Genomic DNA, 25,194 nt, shown 5'->3' on the forward strand with positions numbered 1-25,194 from the left:
CTTCAAAGACTGTCACATGATTAAATGAGATACTAGGTAAGAACACATTTTGTTACTTACAACAACATAAAACATACTACGGTTATATTTAGCTTCCATTGTCTCTGTCTTGAGAACAAACATAACTTATAAAGATACAAAACTGTGGCTCTAGTCAAGTAAAACAGAGGCACTGTGTAAGTGCCTTCTCTCTGTGCAAGTTCTAATATACCTCTGCTTATCACATGTCTGTCTTAAATTCAGTTACTCTGCTGAGAATGCAAAACGGCTCCGTGAGTGAGCAGTGAGGTAACATATCCAAAGGAAGGCATTGAATTAAATTATTAAACACACACAAGCAGGAGTAGTAATGTAAGAATTTTGAAAGATTCACAAGGAAAGGAAGGAGAGCCAGGGGACTATTTCTGGTGTTATGATGCTAGAATACTCCCAGCAGCTATTACGACTATTTATTAACCCGCAACATCGTAAACTGTAACCCTATTAAATATGATGAATGAGTCCTGGGTCTCAATTTTTCAATATCAACTTGCAGATATTTTAGAAGGCCAAAAAGACACTGCAAGATACAGTCTTTGGGCCAATGGCATAATACTCCTATGATTGGATGTGATTAAATCAATTGGATGTGGGATGATAATGTTTAAAAGAAATTTAAAATAAATATATTTAATTATTTAAATTCTGCTTCATATCTGAAATGTATTTACATTGTTATCATATTGCCTGGTGTCAGCATCACTGTTGGAGGCCCAGTGTCAAACAGAGTCCCTGTTAACATACTGCAAGCATGTTATGGTATGGATGTTAAAAGTCTCCCAAAGGCTTGGTTGCCAGTCTGTGGTGCTATTGGAAGGTGGTGGAACCTCAAGAAAGTAGGGCCTAGTGGGAGGAAGCAAGGTCATTGGGGAGGGGGATGCACTTGAAGGAGTTATTGGGACTCTAAACCCTTCTCTTCCTCTCTTTCACGTCCCCACCATGAGGTGAGCAGCTTTGTTCCACCATGCACTGCCTACCATGAAGTGCTGCCTCAACCCCAGACCCAGAAACTATGGAACTAACCAACCATGGACTGAAACTTCTGAAACTGTAAGCCAAAATGCACTTTTCCTTCTTTTAAGTAGCTTATGTTAGGTATTTGGTCTGACGGACACAGAATTTTTACCCTAAGCAGGGTGCCACTACTTCATGATGTGACTTTTGCTGCTCCCTTTAACACCCACTTCCCCACAAGTTTAAAAGAAGGTAGCTTTTGGACAGATGAATTTTAAAAAGTCCCTCCCTCACACAGCAAGGCCCCTGGTAAGAATGGGGAAACAGCATCTGTTCTCCAGGCCACAGCCCTCCTCAGCTTGCAAGGTCAAGAGTGACCTTGACTGAGCACCCTTGAGAGGTCCTTGCTCTTTCAAGTGTTCTCAAGCTGTGATGGAAGGCTGATGGGTCCCTTTAAAGGATGGAACTTATTTTTTCACCTGCCCGCTATAATTGTTGTACTTCAGCCCTTCTACCTCCAAGCATACAAAAAAAAAAAAAAGTTTATAAAAGAAGAAGAAAAAACTCATGTCCTTTCTATTTTCTCAGCAAACATACTTGTGTTTGCTCCCCTAGTGAGCAGCGGAGCTCTGCTGCAGGACTGTTGAAGGGCACCATCCTGAAAATTTGGGCAGTGAGTCAGTCCAGCATGATAGGCCTGGCCCTTCTTCCCTTGACTCTTCTCCTTCCCCCACCATCTCTTCAGTCCCTCATAATTACCACTTAACACAATGCTCCATTTATCACTTGGCTTTTATCACAGGCAAATAAAAGGGAGAGCATCACTTTGTACTTCTCAATAGCATGCTAATTTGTTACGCTGTGTCTTCAGTTTAGGTCTAGCCTTGTGTTTGCAGAACAAACTGGTGAGAAACTCTGTATGAGAATCTTAGCTTTTATGATCCCTGCCCTCCTCTCTCCAAGGGTAAGATTTTGATTTAAGAATAAAAGAAAGCAAAAAAGGTAAGAGAAAGGCTTTATCTGGAGATCAAGTGATAAATGGAGAAAAAAAGCCACTTGGAGCCATCCCAGTCTGGTGAGTATCTCTTTAAAACAAGCAGCTAAAAATGCTTTCAACCCAGTAATACCATAAATGTCCTGCTGCTGTCTTGGCTTTCAGATTCTTCCCCGTACTTTCCATGAGCATTCCACTGGGAATTGTCTGGAATCCCAGATTAAAACAGCAATAACCCAATTCCCCTGTTAGAATATTTATTTTCACTAAGGTTTGGAAACTCAGCTGGGATGCATCTTCAAGTGTGTGGCCCCAGTCTTAACCTTCTATTTGCCTCTCAAACAGCATGAGAAGCAGTCAAGTCCTGAACAGGACGAGGGAAGCTGGGCCTTGCTCGGAAAGCCCCAGCTGAGGGCAAACAGCAAGAGCCTGGGAACCTCCACTTTCAGAGGATTTTTTCCAGATGTCGGGACCATGGTATCACAAAGGGACTCATGCGGATTACCAAGGAGAGATATGTAAAGTTAGAATGCCAGAGTACACATTTAGGCAAAGCCATTATCCTAACCTGAATCCACAATCTAACTACTGATTATGCACCAAAGTCAGCAGTAATGTGCTACAGCTGGATGATTGTCTATGTGAGGATTCAGGCACATGTCCATCCAAGGGTAATATGCAAACTACTCAGCAACAGACAGAACAAGTTAGAATGGATTCCAGCCATAAACCAATGTTGTGGCCACATCAGTCATAAATCTAGCCAAGTATCATCCCTGAATTCATCCACCCATCTTCAAAAATATTTATTAAACACATACTTATATGGTGGCATAATGGATAAAAGCCTAGGCTCTGGAATCAGGCATAATTGAGTTTGAATCTTTATCTCTTATGAGTTTTGCAATCAACCTTAAAAAATTACTTAAATTCTCTAAGTCCTTATGTGTGATATGGAGGTAAAAGAAGACCCACCTTACATTGCAAGAATGAAATAAAATAATTTATATATACAGAATTTCACAGCGCCAGGAACAGGATAATCCCACAGTTATTAGCTATTATGATGTATCCTAGGCATATACTGGGAGCAAGTAATTACTGGTAAGCGGCACAGACATGGTTCAATGAAAGAACTGACACTAGAAGAAATTAAAGTGTTGGTATTGAAGAAATGGTTCCAAGGAGAAGGAAAGCTTATATGAGAACTGCGTATTTTAAATATAGTAAGGATCTTAAATATTTGCTACTCCAAATGAGGTCCCACATGATTGGGAAACTGAATTAAACAACTGACTGCAGTCAAACAGCAGAACGAGCTATGAATTAAGACCTCTTGACTGCTGGTTTGGCTTGTCTATTTGCTTGCTTGCTTCTTTGTTTTACCATGATAACTTTTTAGGGAGAGAGTTCCACAGCAAAAGAGCTTACATATGTCAAAGGCATTCAGAGGTGAACCATGAGTTAGGGCCTCCTTGGGGGATGTTGCAAAATACAAGAATACAAAGTTATGAAAGAAACCTCAGCTTGTTTGGGACAAGTGTTCATTATTTCTTTTCTCTCTGTACTAGAATTTAAGCTCCATAAGAACAGGGAGCTTTGTCTTCTGTCTTTGTTTCTGTACCCTGATCCTAGAAGCAGATAATCAGTAACTACAAATGGAATGAACAAATGAATGAGATTAGGTGGTACAAGTGTTTTGCTTACATGGCATGAGTATGTTCCACCCTGAAGTGAATATTCCTGATGTAAATATACTGGGCATAGGGCAATATCTGGAGAGAAATCTGCTATTGTCTGCCCACCATTTCTTTGCCAGTTCTGTCCGCTGCAATGGTGCCCTATGGTGCCCTAAAACTCCAGTCAGTGCCCACAGTCATGACCATGGCCTGTACAGTTCCAACCTCCTTTTTAAAAGTTCATTGTAGAGGAAAAGATGGTAGAATGGGGCTGTGTCCTTTACCTCTCTACCCAGGTGAAGCAGGAATGTCTACACCACAGTAGGCAGCAACTTTGTAATTACCAACAGACACAGCAAACTGAAGAGGGCAAGGAGTTTCATGTTGCCAGTTCCTTGCAAAAATCCCAGCAACCATCCTCACTGTAGGCAGAAGGGATAAACCAGCAATGTCTCCCAGGACCCCTAGCATCATTCATCTGATTCTCTGATTTATCAGAGAGAGAGAAAAGGAGAGCCTGGGTCCCCTGTTTCCTGTTTTATTTTTCTGTACTTTTAGTAAGCAACCTTCTGAGGAAGGATGGAAACAAAAGGAGAATAGCCTGAAAGAGATGGCCAGAATGACTGTACCACCATTTATGTCCCTGGGATTCAACGAGGGAAGGGTCAAGTTGTCCCCAGGAACCTCCAGAACCTGGACTTGTGCTCTCAGGATATCATCCAAGCCGGAGAATGGGGCATTTTCTTGGATACCACGATCAGGGTGGGAATCAGGTGATTCATTTTCTCCAGTTGCCCCAATCACATTTTATCACCTGGACGAAGTGGCAGTACAGGAAAGACAGATCAAAAACAGAACTGGCAGATGTCAATGCTTTGGACCCAATGTCTGCCAAGGTTACAGCTGAAAAGTGGTGGCGGCAAGGAGTAGGGATGATTTGGGAGAGGATGGTGGAACTACTACAAACTAAAGCTGCTGAGGCAAAGCAAACCCAAGCAGAGAGTAGAAGAGGGGACCAGGGAAAAGACATATATCAGCATATAAAATGTAACCCGCCATGAGAAAAGAAGGGAGGGGGAGTCTACAAAGAAGAGAGAGCACCAGCTTAAAAGCAAAGCAGGGAGTGAAGTGAGTGAATCAGAAACTAAGCCTCATTCAGATCAAAGAAAACTTTAAAGGGGAGTTGGTGAATCTAGGAATACAGATAAACATGGCATAACAATAATAATCTGCCTCCTAGGACACTGAATTGACTCTGCCATATAGTGCACATTTCCTTTTTTTTTTTTCACATATCATCAGACATGAAATAAATACACTGAGAAATAAGTGTCAAGAATCTCAAAACTTGGGCTGGGGATGTGGCTCAAGCGGTAGCACACTCGCCTGGTGTGCGTGCGGCCCGGGTTCGATCCTCAGCACCACATACCAACAAAGATGTTGTGTCCGCCGAGAACTAAAAAATAAATGTTAAAAAAATTCTCTCTCTCACTCTCTCTTTAAAAAATAAAATAAAATAAACCTTTAAAAAAAAAAAAGAATCTCAAAACTTTTCACGGCCATTATGGGGTGGGGTCAAAAGATTCCAAAGCAACCAAAGCGAACAAGGCAGAGTCCTGTGAAAACGACCTCAGAGTTTGCCCCTCCATGGCTCGGAGCCCTCTGCCTCCCCCGCCCCGTGCGGTCCAGCAGCCTGTCTGTCAGTCTGTCCTTCCCCTTCCCTTGGCAGCCGACACTCACGCAGGTGCGCTGGCAGGCGGATCGAGTCTTCCTCCATCCTAAGCGCTCGAGGCACTGGAACATGAAGTGGAGTCGAGGAAGCGTAACTCGGCACCGGGCTCTCTGGAGGTGTATATGAAATTCGTTCCTGCTGTTAAAAATAAGGGCAGGAAGAGGCGAGGGGGTTAAAAAGGCAGTGAAAGCTTGGAATGGAGGTGTGAAACTACCCAGGGGTGTGGGAAGCAAAAGGGAGGTGGGGCATTCGGAACACCTGGTTCATAAGTTGTCCTTTAGATGCTTCACATTTGAGGTTTATAAAAAATGCAGGAAAGGCTGAATATTGATTGGGCTCTTTGGACTGAGGTCAACAGATGGTTGCACCTCTGTGGTTTGTTCAGGTAATGACGAGGGACACAGGTGAGCCAATGGGGAGAAAAAAGTCCAAGAGAATAGCAAAAAAACCAACTCTCTCAAAAATTATTTTTCCAAGTCACATATCAATGTCACCAATGCATTAACACCACATTTCCTCTTCTCTGGCAATAACCCCAGCTTCTAATCAAAATATGATTCTATACTCAGATCCAGTAAGAGTATATTAAATAGGCGAAGTGGAAAGTAATGGCTAAAAAGACCTAGGTTTTGTTAAGAAATCTATGAGCAAAGTTTTTCTATCATCTTTCTCTCACAAAACAATAACCATAACCAAAAATATCCAACATTTAATTTCTTCCTTCCTAAGAGAGAATGATCTGCAGAATTAGTAGGTGTCTCTTTGTTCCTTCATATCCCATCAGAATCTGTATTTCCTTTCCCTCTAAAATATTTCAGACATCTTCAAAGAATTGTTTGGACTAAGGAAAGCATTATTTAAATGAAGATGCTTAATGACAGTAGGAGGGGCTTCAGTAAAATCACCATTTGAATTCAAATGAGCAGTGTTTGCTAGATCAATTAAAAGAAACAGGATGGGGTGTGAAGGATTATTATTAGTTTGAAGTTAAAATATTGCAAATAATGGCAAGAAACCAACTAGTATATTCAGTGAGAACAGTAGTGCAATTTGCATCTCAGATCTACACACCAACTAGTTTGACTTGCAGTCACATACATAAACATAACTTCTGTTAGCTTCTGCGGTTTAACTGGGCAAAGTAGGACATACAAAGTCCAAAAATAAGTTGGGATGAAAAGACCAGTAAGATGCCATTATGAAAATTTTAAAAACCAGGAGCAAAAGAAAATCCTAGATTAAAGTAAAGTGAAGATGGTGTTTACTTTTTGAAAGGATAGTTCTTTCAACATTTTACATCTCTTCAAATGTGCAAAGGGAAGCAGGGGAGTCCCCTGACCCTACAACCAAATTAAAACTTCTGCTCATGGCCTGGAAAGTTTGGTGGTTGTGGCAGGAAATTTCAATTTTAAATGAATATATACATATTGTTGCAATTTCCAGATGGAATTGCTACACCTTCCCTAAGGCATCCACTAGCAGAAACTAGGGTGGGTGGAATATTTCTGTTTAAACATGCATCTTAAAGTTTTCTAGTGAATTTGTTAATTCAGGGCAGGCCCAAATATCCTAGATTTGATTTCTATGTCAATCAAGATGTCTTATGAAAGGTCACCCAGAGGCAAAACTGTCAACTTCACTTTTCTCGAACTTTACCAAATATCACACATAGTTTGAGCAACTCTAACTTAAGGAGGAGTTACACTTTTTGGTGTTTGTGTTAGGATAGTTTAAGAGGCAAAGATATATAATCACATGTATGGGAAACATTAAATTTGTTCAGGGATTTTGCTAGGTGAGATGTGCTTTTAAGCATTTCAAACATAATCTGTTTTTCTAGATTAATTTTTTTTTCTGAATTCTCCATTCTCCTCCACCCTCACATGATCCCCCAGTCTCATCATACATGTAGATGTTTGCCGTTAGCTTTATTCCCAGAACTAGCTTTCTGTTTTGTTATGGTTTTTGCAGAAGCGAAACAGTTGGTGAAGAAAATACTGTGCAACCAAAGGGTCTCCAAAGGGCATGGCATGAGTGCAAGAAATAGAGAGGATGGTATTTCATAATACAATTATTTTTCCCTTAAAGCAAGGAAAAACAAGGTCCTCTAGCTTGTCTGTGAAAACCAGGCCAGCTCATCCCTGCCTCCTCAACTCCATCAAGGACAAGCTGGAGAAGCCCAGCACTTAAAATTACTTCTACTTTATTTCTTGGGAAATCTGCCTCCCGCCTACTGATAGGAATCCAGGGAGGCTTCACCTCTGCAGTGTGTTAGGTGCTGGCTTGCGTCATTATATTTGTGCCTTCATTTCCCTGAAGTTTCTTAGGAAGAGTTTTTACTTCTACATGGTTCCCTCACCTCACAGCTACACTGACATAGCACACTTGAGCACCTGCCTGGATGTTATGTCATCCTCTCCCATACCCATCCAAGAAATTGTAAGAGACAACTGAACTATTTCATAATGAAACCTACAGAAGGCATGCCAGAGACTGAACAACTGTGACCCTGAACTCCACTCATTCCTGAGGATAGCTTCCACTATGGTGAAAGTCAGGATTGCAACCTGCAAGCTGAGAGCAGGAAGCTCTTTTTAAAAGGTTCAAGGAAGAGATCTGTCAGTCACTGAAGAGAGTTTATCTTAACCAAGTGGAGGAAAGCAAAATGTGCTTCTAGAACCTCAAGCAATCTGCCAGCAGCCAACACAACCTACTGGAACCCTGGGTTCAGCAGACAAAAGAGCCCCAGGGGGCCCCAGGAAGGATGTTGCCCAGTGCACAGGCTTTTTTCTGAGAAGAGAACACACAGCTGGGAATCCCATACTGCAGAGTTAACTCCTTTTGTCTCTCTTTGTGACTCTCTAGTGGTCCTCATTTTTTATTTGATTACTATAACCATGTACTTATCTTCTATAATGGCACATCAGCACACTACCAGCAATTAGAAAAATCATACAAATACCACCTGCTCAGATGAAGACAGCTAGACAGAGGAACTCAGGGAGACTAACAGCCAATGTTCCAAAGAAAGGGAACTCTATTCTCACAACTGCTTCTGCTCTGATCCCAACAAAAGAGGGGGCTAGGTAGAGTTGACAGCACACTCATCTCTAAAGCAAACTATCAGTCAGATGAAAACCAGAGGTGCTTTATTTTAACATGGGGTAGGGGAGAAGGGAGTAAGGATTTTCCCAGGAGAATTATAAACACAGCTCTAATTAAATTAAAATGCTGCAGACAGTGATATTAATGCATTCGAGTGTTGTAGGGGCATAAACTGCAGGTGCAGGTCAATGATGTGACTAAAGATACAGTCATGTGGTTATGTTATTGTTTAGATGCTGAAAAACATAAGTAAAACAGGCTGCTCTCTAATTTGTAAACCCAATCTAAACCAACTGGCTGAACAGAAGCAAACGCACTGCAATTTCTGAGGGTAATTGCAATACTTAGAGGGACAGTGGCAAGGAGAGGTAGAGAATAGCTCAAAGCTCAGAAAAGAAAAAATAAAGGTGAAAATAATTTTAAGCAAAGGGTATAAAATGGTACCAAATTCAAAATGACTTACATTTCTCTCCTCCTTTCCTTCTCCAAACCATGAAGGCCAATGATAGGTACCCATCTAATTATGCTTCTTTTCATATTAAATACCTAGCAACCTGTGAACCTGTGACTGCCATGTAAACCACCATGTTTACCACTGCTTCTTTTCTGGGGGGTACCTGGGATTGAACTCAGGGGCACTCTCCCCCTGAACCACATCCCCAGCCCTATTTTGTATTTTATTTAGAGACAGGTTCTCACTGAGTTGCTTAGCACCTCACTTTTACTCAGGCTGGCTTTGAACTCATGATCCTCCTGCCTCAGCCTCCAGAGCTGCTGGGATGACAGGCATGTGCCACCACACCTGGCAAGGCTTACCACTTTTGTGCTCAGCAGGGGAATGGCATCCCCACCACAGACTGCACATTATGGAAGAGCCAAACAGAAAAAAAATATTATCACCAAAATAGTCCTTCCTTTTCAAAATTATTCAGTATAGAACTTCTACATGTCTTAGGGATCCCCCTAGGGCATTTATGGACTTGTTCCTGTACAATTGACCCTTTAGGTTGAAGGATTGGGAAACTTGGGAGTTTATTGTTAATTAAATACTAATTCTCTGGAAATAAAGCATTTTGGCAATTGAGACAAACAGAAATAAAGTTGGTGTACTTCCACTAAGATGTTTTGCAGGTCATTGCAAAGATTCCTAAACTGAAGAGCCGAGATGTCCAGATTTAGGAATACTTTTCTAGAAATTGCCTCATCCCCATTATAAATGCCCAGATTATTCCCCCATGCTGGTTCTTGAAGTCTGTGTAGGCAGTCCTGAGGAGGAGGAGTGTCACAGAGCTATGATAAAATGCCATAGGAGCCCTGGCCATGCTGCTGCACTTTGGTGTCCCATCACTGCAATGACAAGCTGCAACCCAGACAAGATGGGAAACAGCAGGCAGCAAAGAGAGAGCTTGCTTGCACTGGCCCTCTCTACCCGGGAGGGGAGGCTGACTTTCCCACCAGCAGGTTTTCTAAGGAAAGCTGCTTGCAAAGCTGAGGCTTGTACTCTCATCAGCCTGTATAGACTGAACAGAAGAAATCTCTCCTATGGGAGGCTATTTATTGAGATTTACTAAATTAATGTCTGGACACACCGTTTCTCAAGTACACTCTTCTGGCTGGAGAATGATCCAAGGTGGTGGTGCTGGCTTTCATTAAACAGGTTTTCGTTAAGTGAGCCTTTATTAACAAGCTATATCTACTCATTACCAAAACAATGAATAAACAGAAATTTGCTTGCACCGTTTTCTAGGTTTGGGGCATCATGGATGCAAACAGACATGAGAACCTAAACGAATACGCTCCTGAGAGTCCATGTCTTTCACTGGAAAAAGAGATTCATTGAATATTTTGTCCACCCCAAAATTCAGTGAGAGAGAGAATTTGAGAAAAGATGCAAATGTGGCCACAGATGATCAATTTTTGGATTCTCCCCAGAAAGGAACAGTATACCCTAAGATCTGGGGTGAGGAAAAATATTCCAGGTATTCAAACAAAAGTTCTGAAGTAGAGGACCAGATTCAGAAGTAAAGTTGTGATGATTTCTTCCCACCCCAGGAAGGTTATAGAAGATGCCCAAACCAGGGGTCCAATTTCACTTTCTTCCTGGTGTCCAGGGCCCCTCTTGGGAGACTGTCATTAATTTTTTTCAAACAAAATGTTTTTTAGGAAGCTTGCAGGATGTACATCAGTACTTCCAGCTGGGAGAAAATGGGAGGGCCCTGTTGAAAATTGCGGTGGTTGGGAAACACATTCCTGGTCTCTGGAGCTTCCTCCCTGGGCTACCCAGATGGCCCTCAGGGAGAGGGAGCACCTGACAAACCACACTCAACACTAGGCCAGGGCTCTTCCTTCCAGCCTGGTTTCACCAGTGCCCTTTTTCTGTAAGTTTATGAAAATGTTCCAGGACCTTACATTTGTGGATTCTTGTTTAAAGCTGAAATAAACAAGGCAAGGAGTCCCTTGTCTCCTCTTTTGGACCAGGGACATCCTAAAATCAGAAGACAGTGAATTGTATCTGCCAAACAGCACAATTAAGTCAAAGCATCTTAGGTTTTCCTTTTATCCAGATTTGTTATCCATGCACAGTGAGCTTTAGAAAAGAAAAAGAACATTAGCAACAGGCCCTGCAATCAAGCCTTGCTGTAAAAGATCATTGAGACTTCTTCCTCCCTATGATTAAGAAATACTTCAACATTCATTTTGTATTCATGATAAGCCCAGGCCTGTACTAGGCATTGCAAGTTACAGAACTATTAAGTCCTAAGGATTTCCATGATGGCCCCAAAACTAAAAATTCTGTGCAGAGACTGGTGATGTAGCTCAGTGACAAAGCACTTGTCTGATATCCAAGGTCCTGGGTTTGATCCCTCGCACTGCAGATAAATAAATAATTATAAAAATTCCCCAGGCTTGGTGGCACACACTGGTAATCCCAGCGACTCGAGAGGCTGAGGCAGGAGGATCAAGAGCTCAAAGCCAGCCTCAGCAAAAGCGAGATGCTAAACAATTCAGTGAGACCCTATCTCTAAATAAAATATAAAATAGGGTTGGGGATGTGGCTCAGTATATATGAGTTCGATCCCTGGTCCCCGCAAAAAGATCCAGTGTCATTTTACCAGTAAATATGTATGAGCACTCATATATACATACTTATACCTCTCAAGACTACATCCTAATCTTAGTTGGAAAGCATAGACATCGTAACAACCAGAAAAGGGAGTTTAGCATTAAGGGAAGATGAGGTCTGTGCTTCCTATGGAGCCCTTAGGGGCCTCACAAAAAAAAAAAAAAAAAAAAAAAAGGAGGCAAAGAAGGCATCCTTGTCTCCACTCCACAGTAGGGTACCTGACCTGAAGATCACAGGGCTTAAGCAACCTGTTTCAGTCACCAGCTCATGACCCGGCTGGTATTTGGGTACAGATAGTCTTATTCCACTCCTCTGAACTGTTTTTAATAAAGAGGAGCAATGGCATGTAAGTCATGCTGGCCGGTCAACAATGGCTTCCCAGCTCATGGGGAATTCCAAGAGATAAGTTCAAGCTTGTAAGAACTGTAGCAACCTTGGAATATTTCATGGCTGTGAATCTGTTCACACTCCTCTTGAAATTCCACTGGGGCTCCTGAGGGTCACTCAGCAGAGCTGCCTAAACCAGGGTGTCTACTTTATTCAGCTTGTTGCTTATCTCACAAAGAGAACAGATGGAGGGTGTAAATGCATTTAGCTAAAGGAAGGGGACTAACTATGATGAATGGGAAAGTTGTCTTTACCTCTGAACAGGAGAGCATCAGAATTCATCCCGGGATGTGTATTTACTGCAGGACACAATCAATAGGGCTACTAGGACATTTAAAGATCACTTGTGTAAATGATAACTTTACATTGGACTGAAATCTCATCTTGGGTATTAACAAGAAGAAACCATTTCCCTTACTCAACTCTTGCCATTTATCTAAGGGCAGCAAATCTAGATGTACAGGTGAGATAAATAGAAGCACTGAGAAAGAAAAGACCCTGTCAACATTTATTTGGTGTCTATAGTAGGCAGATCTGTGTGCCAAGAAGCCATGGAGTCCACCTCTAGAATTTGCAATGGTGTCCACAGTCCAAGCAAAGCTCCATCAACAGCCTGAAGATGCACATTCCCAAATGAAAGATGAATGAAGGCATCGATGATATACCTGGCTTGTGGGGCAGAAAGACTAAAGGGTCTGCAGAGATGCCTTTAAATATTGGAAGGGCAGGTAAAAGTAAAAGTTGAGACTTATTTATTGTTTTAGTCAGCTTTCTGTTACTATAATAAATTCCTGAGATAATCAATGTATAAAGAGAAAAGGTTTATTTTGGCTCACAGTTTTGGAGGCTCCAGTTCAGAATCAATGGGCCTTTTGCTTTGGACAACACACCATGGTAAAAGCACATGATAGAGTAAAGCCTCTCACTCAGCTCAAAGCTGGGAAGCAAAAGAGAAAAAGAGGAAGGGACTAGGGTTCCACTTTCCCCTTTGAGAGCATACCCACAAAGACCCAAAGACCTCCCACCAGGCCCCACCTCTTAAAGGTTCTACCACCTTTCAATGGCATCACTCCAGGGACCAAGCTTTAAAACACATGGGCCTGCACAATTCACAATAGCAAGACTGTGGAACCAACCTAGATGCCCTTCAATAGACGAATGGATTAAAAAAATGTGGCATTTATACACAATGGAGTATTACTCTTCACTAAAAAATGACAAAATCATGGCATTTGCAGGGAAATGGATGGCATTAGAGAAGATTATGCTAAGTGAAGCTAGCCAATCCCTAAAAAACAAATGCCAAATGTTTTCTTTGATATAAGGAGAGTAACTAAGAACAGAGTAGGGAGGAAGAGCATGAGAAGAAGATTAACATCAAACAGGGATGAGAGGTGGGAGGGAAAGGGAGAGAGAAGAGAAATTTCATGGAAATGGAAGGAGAACCTCAGGGTTATACATAATTACATATAAGAGGAAATGAGGGGAAAGGGAAAAAAGGGGGGGGAGAAATGAATTACAGTAGATGGGGTAGAGAGAGAAGAGGGGAGGGGAGGGGAGGGAGGTGAGGGGGGTAGTAGAGGATAGGAAAGGCAGCAGAATACAACAGTCACTAGTATGGCAATATGTAAAAACGTGGATGTGTAACCGATGTGATTCTGCAATCTGTATACGGGGTAAAAATGGGAGTTCATAACCCACTTGAATCAAAGTGTGAAATATGATATATCAAGAGCTATGTAATGTTTTGAACAACCAACAATAAAAATTAAAAAAAATATTGATAACCTACCCCCCCCAAAAAATATTAAAAATAAATAAAACACATGGGCCTTTAAGGAGACCCTTATACAAACCACAGCGCCTGTATACCCAAAGAGAGCAGAGCCAGCCACAGACGGGTGTACCAGAAGAAAAGCCTAACAGCTGAAGCCTCCAAAGGCCAACTAAAGTCCCCCAAAGCCATCTGAAGTGGAGAGGAGAAGGTTACTCTAAAGGGCTTTCCACACAGGCAAGGAGCTCAGGCAGGCTCTTTAGAAATCCAAGATGCCACTTCTGTACAACCTTCTACCCACTGGTGAGGCAAAGCTTATTAATGACAGTGTGGGTGGGGCAGGCCCAAATGTAACATGAACACCAGGCCCCCTTCTCTACCAGTGAGTTCCCAAGTCCCCTCCATGTCCTAGAGTTCCATCAAATATAATCTGAAAAAGCACTAGTTTCTAGAACTGGGATTACCAAAGCAAAAAACTCAAACAGATTTCTTATTGCCCCAACTTTAAAACATTTTCATTAAGATCCTTTCCACTCCTGAGGTGCCATGAGTTTTTTTCCCTCTGTCTGAATTTCTCAGACATTTCTGACATGAATAGTAAGCAGAATCTAAAGCTGTGATTCCTTTTAATGCCAGGTTGTGGTTTCCAGGGAGTACTGTGGAGCTGGCCCAGCTCTAAGGATGCACGGATGGTTAGCTCATTTGGCTGGAACCCAGCGCTGAGGCACAAGCAAGCAAGGTTACAAGCTTCAGACCTGCATGGGAAAATTAAATTCCCTCCATTCCACAACCTTAGACGACACCCCTCATCCCTGCCATGATGTAGTCGGCGGCTTTTGCTCAAAGCATGGTTCATTTGAGCTCCGCAGAGCACATCACCACTCCTGGGAACGCCAGGCCAGTGGTGGGTCACAGCTTCACTTCAGGACAAGGTGGTGTGGCTTCATTTACACCAAACCATCATGTGTACCTCTGGAAAAATCAACGCTTGCTGTTGGATTTACCCAGAAATGTCCCTAGGTTTTTGATCTGCCTTTTAAAAGAGGGTCACTGAATCCTTTCTTTCCAACTGTTTCCAGCAGCAGAAGGAACAGGTACTTAAATTAGCAGCGGTTTGTATCCCTGGCAAAACAAAGTGGCCAAGTGCAGCTCCTTATTAGCTGTTTTCTCCTCCATTAATGCTATTCCCTTTAATGGTTTGGCTATTACGATTAGCCAATCTGCATTGTCCCTGCCTGGGGCTAACAAGTAATGAACTGAGAGAGTTGCCATTTACTTGCATCAAGGGCACCATTAGAGAAAGCTTCTCAATTTCTCCCCACAAATGAGAGAGACCTTCCAGGCATGTCCCACTGCCACAGGACTGCTCCTGTACATCACTGTGATGCCCTTGGAGGCAGGAGCTGCCCCTGGGACTCATGGGACTGAAAACCTGAGCAGAGAGGAGGTTGAAGGTCAGGCTCCTACAGACCAGGATGGCCTCCAGGGTTGCTTTGAATTCCTCCCTCCCTTCACCTGCTTTATCTGGCCTGGTAAGTCCCTCACCTCTTCCAATAGCTTTCTTCTTTCGGTTATAGCATTACTCTGGGCTCTGCTCTTTTTTATTTCTTTCTATACCCTGGAAGTCTGGTAAAAGGAAGAGAGAGAAAGAGAGAAGCTATGGCTCAAACCCACAATCCCAGCGAGTTGGTAGAAAAAAGTTGAGGGAGGCAAGTCAGACCTCCTTTAAAAAGGAAAAAGATTTTTTTGTGTGTGCTGTGATTTATCTTTTCAAAATGCTTATTGCTTAAGTGGACCACCCATGCCTAATTAGAAACTTTAGGTTTTAAAGACCAGACAGCAGAGCAAGGGGAAAAGGTTTGCATTCTAATTCAAATGTGGGTAATCCAGAGTAATGCGGAAAGATGCCGTGTGCTTTGTAGTGCTGGCCCAGGCTCTAGGCAGCCCCTGGGGAGCTGTTTTAATGAAACCCTGCAAGGCCCTCAGGCCCCCACCCCCACCCACAGGGCAGAGAGCAGGAAGAAGGTGAGTAGCAACCATTACCATGGTCAAACTAAAGAGATGCCCTAGCTCTACACATATCAGATAACTCCTGGGTTACCACTAACTGAGAAGTAAAAATAAATAGAAAAAGCCCTGCAGGGGCTGGGATGAGGCTCAGCGGTAGAGCGCTCGCCTAGCTCTGGGAGGAACCCGGTTCGATCCTCAGCACCACATAAAAATAAAGGCATTGTGTTGTGTCCATCTACACCTAAAAAGTAAATATTAAAAAAAGAAAGGAAAAGAAAAAGCCCTGCAAACTATACTTAGAGAAACAAGCACAAATTCAATCAATAAGTGAGTCCACATCTAGTGTTGCTGAGGAACCGCAATAATGATGATACTCAGCCTCTTCTGTCACGCCATGTTATTCTAAAAATGAATGGGATGAAGCTTGTACCACATTTTAAATCAAAGGCTCTCCATAAACACAAGGCATGATTATGACAGGAATTTGAGAAGTCCCTCATGAAGCATTACTTTTAATGCATGCTTTAAGAATTACACCTGTCTTAATGTTGTAAAATGGGAAATTAAATTAATTGAAAACAAGAGTGAAGACTGACAACGACCTTGCCATATAACTAAGAAACGAGGACAGAATTTATCTCCTCACTTCTTCCCAGGCTCTATGACCCTAAAAAGTAACATATAGGCCATCTTCTACACTAATCAGGAGTGCTGCACATCTGTTTTTAGATTTTCCAGAAGTAATAACCATCTCACCAAGTCATTTCTACCTAGACATGTCCAAAAAAAATCGCAGACATTCCCTGATTTTTAGACACAAGACTTTGGATCAGAAAAGGTCTCTTCCCCCTTCACTGTGGTCATGGTTAGAAAGACCTGGGAGTTTTGTTTTTTAGTTAACTAATAACGAAAACAAGTTTTGCTGACAAGCATTGCTATGAAAATTCCACTGGCATTAATATTCAAAAAAGTAAACTGAGAATGAGAATGCAATATACAAGAGCCTGTGTGTGTGTGTGTGTAACTGCAAGGGTGAGTAACAAACTATGAAGCAGCTTGAAATAATAAGCAAACTTACATGCTGCACTCTCCTGGCCTTGTGGAGACTAATAGTTCATTTTACATGTAAAAAAAAAAAATGCTTGAATTTCCACATACTTCAGGGACTCAGGATCAGATAACAATTTAGGAAACACATTTTGAATCAGGTATTCTGAACCTTGGCTGCACGTCAGACTTATTCCAAGAAACTTAAAAAAAAAAAAAAAAATCCCAGTATCCAAGTAAATCAGAGTGGGGTTGGGAGCCAGGCATTAATAATTGTTAAACTTACTAGATATTCCAATATGTAGAGTCAAGGTTGAGAATCACTATCTTAAAACGAAACATTAAAAAAAATAGAATAAATGAAGACATATGGTAAATGATTCTCTTTCACAATAGAGTTTAGAAACTTTATTAATCAATTTGCTAATTGTCCTTCCCTCCTGAGTAAATTACCACTGTCCTGCCTTTAACCATAAAACAGCAATCAGTGTAATACAGGAAGTTCCTGAATGGTGACTACCTGACCTACATAGGAACAACTGCTCCACGCAGGTGAGTGCAGGGGTTCCTATTCTCTCCCAATTGCCTCTGGAGTTCCTCTGTGGCCACCACAGAAGGCTGCTTGGCCCCACTTTCTGGAGCTCAGCACAGAGCCCTGATCCTCAGCACTGGCTGTACTTCTGTGTGGCAGGAGGACAGGTTAATGGAGGTGAAGGGAGAGGAAATGAAACGCATCCCCCTCTGGCCTGCACTCCCTCCCAGAAGGGTCTGTGTCAGTCTTCATGTGCTCAGGCCCCAGGACCCCCTCTCCTGCTGAAGAAAGGACCCACATCAAATAGCTTTGGTGACTGGAAAGCCACTGTTTCCTGGTGAAGGGAATGATCCCCAAGGTGGCTACTACAGAGATTACCTGTGCCACCTTAAAGTGGCCAGTGGGACATATCTTTTCCCCAAAGATACCTTTCTATGCTAATGGTTAGCACCCTCAATGCTTAACCCGGCCCCCCACCCCAGCAGCTGACTTCTTAACTTAGAATCCTAAACTATTAGACCTTGAGTTTGCAAGGGCTCTTTGCCAAGCCGAAAGCCCTTCAGTTAAAACATGCTCCACATCCTCTCCAGAAGGCAGGAGTCAGGCCATAGAAACTAACACAAGACTGACTTGACAGAGGTAAAAACTGAGGCTGAAGTGTTAAGAAAATCCTTGAAGAGGCCAGGCATGGTGGTGCATGCCCTTTAATCCCAGTGACTCCGGAGACTGAGGCAGGAGGCTGGGGAGTTCAAAGTCAGCCTCAGCAACTTAAAAAGGCCTTAAATAACTCAGCAAGACCCTGTCTCTAAATAAAATATATATTAAAAAAGGTCTGGGGATGTGGCTCAGTGGTTAAGTGCCCCTGAGTTTAATCCCCAATACAAAAAAAAAAAGTTGAATAAACCACGTAACTTTCAGGATGGAGCTAACATCCTAGGTGTAGTAGGACACAATAACTTTATTTTACTTTATTTGTGTATTTTTTGTGGTGCTAAGAATGGAACCCTGTACCTCACACATGCTCAGCAAGTGCTCTACCACTGAGCCACAACCTCACTCCCAACATTTTTTAAACTCTTGGTTCCTCATGATTAAGTCTGTACACAAATTGGCTTTAAAGGGTAAGGGTAGTTTACGTAAGAACCTAGGCAATTTATTTACTCTTTTCTTTCTTTCTTTCTTTTTTTAAAGAAAACCTTTGTAAGGAAAAAAAAAGCCACTGGAAACTTAAGTTCTTCTATAAAACAAAATTTTCAGCAGTTTCCAAGTGTCCTGATTTTATCAGTAGTTTATCTCTTCTTTCTTGAAGCAAAATTCAGTTCTAAACTGAGAGGACTGTAGCATGAATATGGCTTTAACAACTGAAATTCACTTGGGTGTTAAAGCGAGTAGAGTGGGTTGTAATTCTCTCTGCATCTTCAGAAAGCAACTTGCAAACCAAGCTGTGACGGCAGGCTGTATCACACCAGTCACGCCTCACCAGGGGCTTCACCAACAGGCCTAACATGTAGCTGCCAGTGACTGGGATCTACAAAGAGAAAGATCTGCAAAGTTTAACAAAACGCTGAAGGAGGGACACTGAACATCACTCAGGGTTGAAACAGGAGCTGGAGAAGGGCTAGTATTTCCTTCAACATCATGGAATTCCCCTCTGGTTGGATTACTTTATATTCCTTGCACCAACAAATCAAACCCATGCTGACAGTCCCCAAGATTTCTGCCTGGACGAAAGGTAAAAGGATCAAATAGACACAAATGACAAAGCGCTAATGTAGTTCTTTGTTCTCAGGAGAATCAGTGGTTTCTGAGTGCGTAAAAATGCACTTGAAAATCATTCTGATTAACACAAGGCAGAGCTATCTTCTCAATTAACCTGCTCTTATTAAAACCTATTTTCCAACCCTCAATTCTCATAAACCCATCCACATAAAAAAGCATGTTAATAGAAGAGGAAAAATGATTCTCTAGCTTTTGCAGTCTAGCAACTTTCCCTAGAAAGTCTGGCTGCCCCTCCAGATAGTTCCACAGGCATTGTATAAACTAGCACTGTCCAATAGAAACAACGCAAGTCACGTGCAATCTAACAATTTCTACTCATCACATTTAAAAAAAGGTAAAATTGATTTAAGTAATTCATTCCACTAAATACAATATAGTACAAATAGTCTTTCAATATTAATCACTACATAAAACTACTGAGATCTTACCTTTTTTAAACCATCTGAAAGTGAGCATCTAGTTGCATTACATCACATTTCCAACTGAACAATAGCTTTTCACTAGAAACATTTGACCCATAGTGATTTAATAAAATTTACAGTTGAAATAGCAAAATCACATACCCAGGCTACTGCAAATATTCTTTATTAACTGATTTGAGTATGTTTTAAAATTAAATTTAATTAAAATTGCATAAAGAATTCCACTTCTTGGCAGCACTAGCCATTTCCAGTACAAATGGTAACCCTATTGTACACCCCAGGCTAGATCCTACTGTAACACCCTACAAGGATGAGTGGGGGCTACAAGATGAAGCCCTGTCCCCATCCTTTCAGAAACATCCTAGACTAGATAGACAATGACTACGCATAATCCATGTTCCTCTTCTTCATTTCTCTTAACAATAGTCATTAGAGTTCTCTAAACCGGAAACCACTTACAGAGAAGGATAAGGGAACAGGGGCACTTTCCACTTGCCCTCTGTACTCAGAACCCAGGAGGCTTATGACACTGAACAGGAAGAATGCAACAGAAGGACTCTTGATGAGATACGCCCCCACCATACAACCAATCTCTAAGATTTACCTTACATTTATTCTTGCATTTAGTCTTTCACTAGTCCTAGCCATCATTATCAGTATAACTTCCCCCTCCTCTCAAGGCTAAAAGCAATACAAGTATGAGCCTGAACAAACACCCTTATTACTTCCTCCACACTGATTCTTCCCTCTAAAACTAAAGGGGTGTGGACCCACCTGAGTCTGAATTTCCTTGGATCATCATCATGAAATTGAAACAACTATGCTGGTGGATTGATAAGATTTTGAGTAAATTAAATAAGGTCAAAACATGAAAAAGGGAAATGCAAACCCTGACCTATTATTCTTAAGCAACAGCTTCCATTTCTTTCAGACCTAGGTTCAAAGGCAAATGCCTCTCCCCTTCTCCACTCCTTCAGTCAAGTGCTTTAGAAACCTAATGTGCATTGTCTTACTGCATGATAACACTCTACCCTTTATGTACATTAAGTCTCTGTGAGATTGAAGAATGGGTAGTATTGTTCTCAGTTCAGATTGGAAAAATCAATCTATCTAATATAGAGACTGGCCTTGGATATGTCACTTTTAGATTATAAGGAAAACACAAAGGGAACAGAAGTCTATGACCCTGAGAATCCTGAAACCTAAACAAAAATCGACCACTGTTAATAAAAACCCTCTAGTTCACAAAAGGTTCAGAAAACCTCTTACAGTTGACTGCAGGGTTTTAACTAGCATCCTGGCTCAGTGCTTTACACAGGTAGATCCCTTGCCATCTGGACTCAGCCTCAGGTGTCCCATTCAGGAGCCTGGCGTGTCCTGGGCCAAGTCTCTGCCCACGCCTGCCCAGCCTCAGCAGACCAGTCAAGTCTGGATCTCAGTGTGGTTTGGATCTAAGTCTTATTCTTCCCAATTCCTTGTTTACCTGTTGATGGTTCACAGGAGTTTGGATATTTGATATTTCCATTGGGAGTCAACCTCATCCTTATCTGCCTCTCGTACCCCCAAACAACACAGGAGCCCTAGGCTCTCCCATACACCCTGCAGGGTAGGTCATCATGTGAAGTAACTCAGGATGAGCGGGACCTTGACTGTCTTGTTCAATGCCATATCCCTTCACCTCTAGAACAGGACTCAGAGTGGCCACTCATTGAGCATTTATGGAATGAAGGAGCCTGCTCATGTGATAGTTTCACTTAATTATATGAAAAAAAAAGTTTACTCAAAAAATATTGACAACACAAACTCATCTTTTGTTCTGTGTTCTCACTTAGGATCACCTGGGTGACTTATTAACAAGATTTGAAGCTCAACCATCTACCAAAAAAACAGGAAGTACTACCAACCACCATCCTGTCCAGGAAAGGCAATTATCTGCCCTATTATTCAGTTCTTTAACTGGTCTTTAAGCCTTCTAAGCTGTTCCAAGTTTCTGAGACATCTTGCCTACTATGATCCCATCCCATTAAGTCTGCTGCCTCTCAAGATAGAAACTTCATAATGCATTTATACATATTCCAATAATGCCACTGTTCCTTAAAATGTACTTCAGAGGGCTGGAGTTGTAGCTCAGTGGTGGAGCACTTGCCTTGCAAGTGTGAGGCACTGGGTTTGATCCTAGCACCACATAAAAACAAATAAAGGCATCAAGTCTATATACAATTTAAAAAAAAAAAATTTAAAAAACTTTAGAAATACCTTTCTTAGAACTTTCATAACCAGTTAAAGAAAACCGTTTATTGCCATTTCTGACCAAAAACATGAACAGGTCTTGTCAGACTTGACAACAAATGATGTCAGCTATTTCCAAAACTTAAATCCCACCTCAAGGATCAAAGTTGTTCATTATGCTAATTGTCTCTGTAATGTGTCTTTTCCAGTTCGACTAAAAAAGAGAGGACACTGATTATGATTGTGTTCACCTGAGCACAGTACCGGATACACTGCAGATAATCAATAATCATTTGGTAAATAAATGAACAAATGATCTGAAAGACTTTTATAAAACATTTTTCTTTGATTCAACAAATATATGCCTGATACTGCTAGGTGCTGAGAATATGGAAATCAATAAGAAAAGAATAATCTCTATTTTCTTTAAGGATCTTATTAATTAAAAAAATATATATTAATGAGAAAGGAAAGGAAACTATCATCTATGGTCAACTTTTAAGTGATGAGAGGATATATTACTTCATTTAAACTTCCCAGGAATCAAATAAATATGACATTTTAATTTCCATTTTAAAGATCAAAAACTTGGGATTTGGCAATGTGACATAACTTGCACAATGTTAATAAGTGACAAGCCAGGTTTGTAACCTAGGGCCCACTGGCAACAAAATCTTGGTCCTTTCTTTGACTATATGGAGCAATGGTTGTACAATTCAGTTAAATGGTCCTTTAAGGTGATGGGCTTTTGAAAAGCTGGAGGAGACATCAGTTACACGGACATCTTCCTGCTTCTCAGTCCTACCCCATACCACTCAGAAACCCTTAGGTGACAAATTCTGACCTCATCACTGATGAAGTCTTAGAAGTACTCCAGAGACCAACTTCCACAGCTCTAATTTACATGGGTATCAAGAAGGCAAAGGCTTACTCAATCAGAGGTTCACGACCCCCTTTCTGTGTAAGGCTGAGGCGAAGGTGCATTTAACAGAAGCTGGCGTGTGCACGCTGGTGGATCCACAGATGTCTACAGAGGGGTGGGTGGATTAAGTAGCAGATTAACCCTGGCACAGGTGGAACTGGAAGGAAGAAGAAGGTTTAGAAACAGGAACTAGTGTTACTAAAATGGGCTACCTTTCCACGTTTGGGACATACGCCATAAATTAACAAGACATTTCCCCCATTCTTAAGTAGAAGATGAAAAATGAAAACTTTTCAAGTTTCATTTCAGTGGTTTGGAAGCACCCAGGCTCATTTTAAATCTTGGCCCTGGCACTTGATGTCTTACTTTGACCTGGTCGTATCTGAGATGGCTCAGTGACTCTACCAGTGCCAGATTCAAGATATCACATACTTACAGAGTGGACTATGTAATTAAACAATGCAATGCTCATGTAAAACTATTATCTGTTGCAGAATTTAAGTTACTCTCAAGCTCCTCTGCAAATTATCTGTTTTTAAGAAGGAGAAAAAAAATAAATGGGTAAATGGAAATCAAAAGGCCCGATTTCTATAAAGAAGCCGAACAGGAAAAGTGGTTGCTGCCAGGTTTAGGTATCCTGGTTTGGGTGGATATTCAAGGAGGAATAATTCAAGGCAACTTCTGTAACACCATTACCCATGCTCTACCCAAAGGGAGAATAGGCATTTGCTTCTTTTGATTAACATATTAGTGGCTACAGGTTAAGACATCAAGTCATCTGCTGAGCAGAGGTTTCCCTGCTGTCTGATAGAACAATGAGTGCAGTATGCCATCTGTCAGCATCAGCTTCACCTGGATTGGCAAATCAACTCTTCAGCAGGTGGGGTGGGGTGCAGGGGGTGTGTGTAGAGAAGGTGTCTGCATTACTCTAATAATAAACACAGTTCATTGAAGTTCCTGGTTCTTTGTTAAGGATACCTCTTTTACAGTTGAGTCCATAACCATACAGGGGAAACATGGCTGACTGAGTTGTCAGGAGGAAAACCTGATGTAGTGATTCATAATCACCCACTCACTTTCCTTTACCTTTTCTACAAGCTTACACCTTTCCTATGACCTCTGAGGTTAAACAGAGAAGGATGATACAGTGAGAATCGAGGGGAAGAACTAAAGATTACAAAGAGGTAAAATAGTGTACTGAGCAACTTCTATGTGCCAGAGACTCAAGGAGTTCTTCCTTTCTGTTTTACAAAGGGAGAAACAGAGCCTTGGTGAGGTTACAGAACTTGCTTTCCAATGCCACACAGAATTTGAAGCAAAGTATGTCCGATTCCAAAGCTATGGTATTTCTACCTTTTCTCCCCAAAATGAGAAGGAAGGAAGGATCTTTGGCCAAATGAAAGTGGCTCCATGGACTTGGGGAAGATGGCAGAAAATGTATTAAAAATGTTTGTCAAAGTTGTAGCATTTAACAAGATGATCACAAAGCAGGGATTAGGTGATCTGAACAATAGATGGTGTCCAATGGCAAAGTGTCCGAACAGCAAGGGTCATCCTAGGTCCTCTGGAGGCAGAAGGGGGAAGGGACGTTGGTGTCCAGCATGGCAGGTGGCAGCACCAGGGCAGCCCCGGCACCAAAAAGTAGGTTTCAAACCCCATGTATGCTGGTGGGAAAGAACCGGTGGAAGGTGACAGATGCAAAATATACCCTAAGTATGTTAAAGTTTATTCAAATGGAAGGAAAATGTCCTCTTCCTGCACAGAGCTGAAGGAAGGAGAGGGAGTCCATTTTCTTTTAACTTCTCCTGCTTTTTACTTCCTGCTTCTTTCCCCATGGTAAGTCTGGGCAGGAAGAGGTCTTCGAAATTGAGACCAGCATCCTCATTTTTCAGATGAAAAATCTGAGACCAACAGAAGTATTTGAGATCACACTTCTTGTTTCAGAAATCAGGTAGTTATCAGTTCCTCTTTTTGTTTTACACTGTACTAAAGAGAGAAGGGTAGGGGCTGGGATTATAGCTCAGAGGTCCAATGCTTGCTTCGCACGTGTGAGGCACTGGGTTCAATCTTCAGCACCATTTAAATAAATAAATAAATAAAATATATTTTTTGAGAGAGAGAGAGAGAGAGAGAGAGAGAGAGAGAGAGAGAGAGAGAGAGAGATGAAGCACAAGATGCCAGAAATTTTATTTCAGGATACTCCTACTTATCTCAAATTTCCCTCATTCCTGGACCCTGTGCTTTGAGTCTTCTACCACTCGGCATTTAAGAGCTGCACCGAGCTATCCCCATGCTACTGTCTAGGTCAGTTCTACTGTAGCTGGCCAGGTTGAAGGTCAGAACTGAAGGGTGGAATACTGTCTTTTTATGCAGAGCTTCCTAAACTGGTTACCTTCTTGGGTGACCAGCCATCCTGGTTTGTCTGGAGGTCCCTGGGATGTGAGATTTTGGGTGTTAAAACCACG

General features: G+C 41.7%; 1 protein-coding gene across 3 annotated transcripts in view; it reads right to left on the reverse strand.

The window, feature by feature from the left end:
* Etv6 (ETS variant transcription factor 6) overlaps nt 1-25,194 on the reverse strand; it is a 224,002-nt gene that overhangs the window by 125,387 nt on the left and 73,421 nt on the right. The window contains exon 2 of one of the 3 annotated variants that reach the window (XM_078015227.1): nt 5,407-5,533. The exons of 1 other annotated variant lie outside the window; for it this stretch is intronic. In XM_078015227.1, the coding sequence (XP_077871353.1) occupies nt 5,407-5,533 (127 nt within the window). Of the gene's footprint in view, nt 1-5,406; nt 5,537-25,194 lie in introns of all 3 variants that reach the window. One more of the 3 variants, XM_078015226.1, reaches the window with a different exon arrangement.

Source organism: Ictidomys tridecemlineatus, chromosome 6, assembly GCF_052094955.1.
Source record: "Ictidomys tridecemlineatus isolate mIctTri1 chromosome 6, mIctTri1.hap1, whole genome shotgun sequence".
Lineage (NCBI taxonomy): Eukaryota > Metazoa > Chordata > Mammalia > Rodentia > Sciuridae > Ictidomys > Ictidomys tridecemlineatus.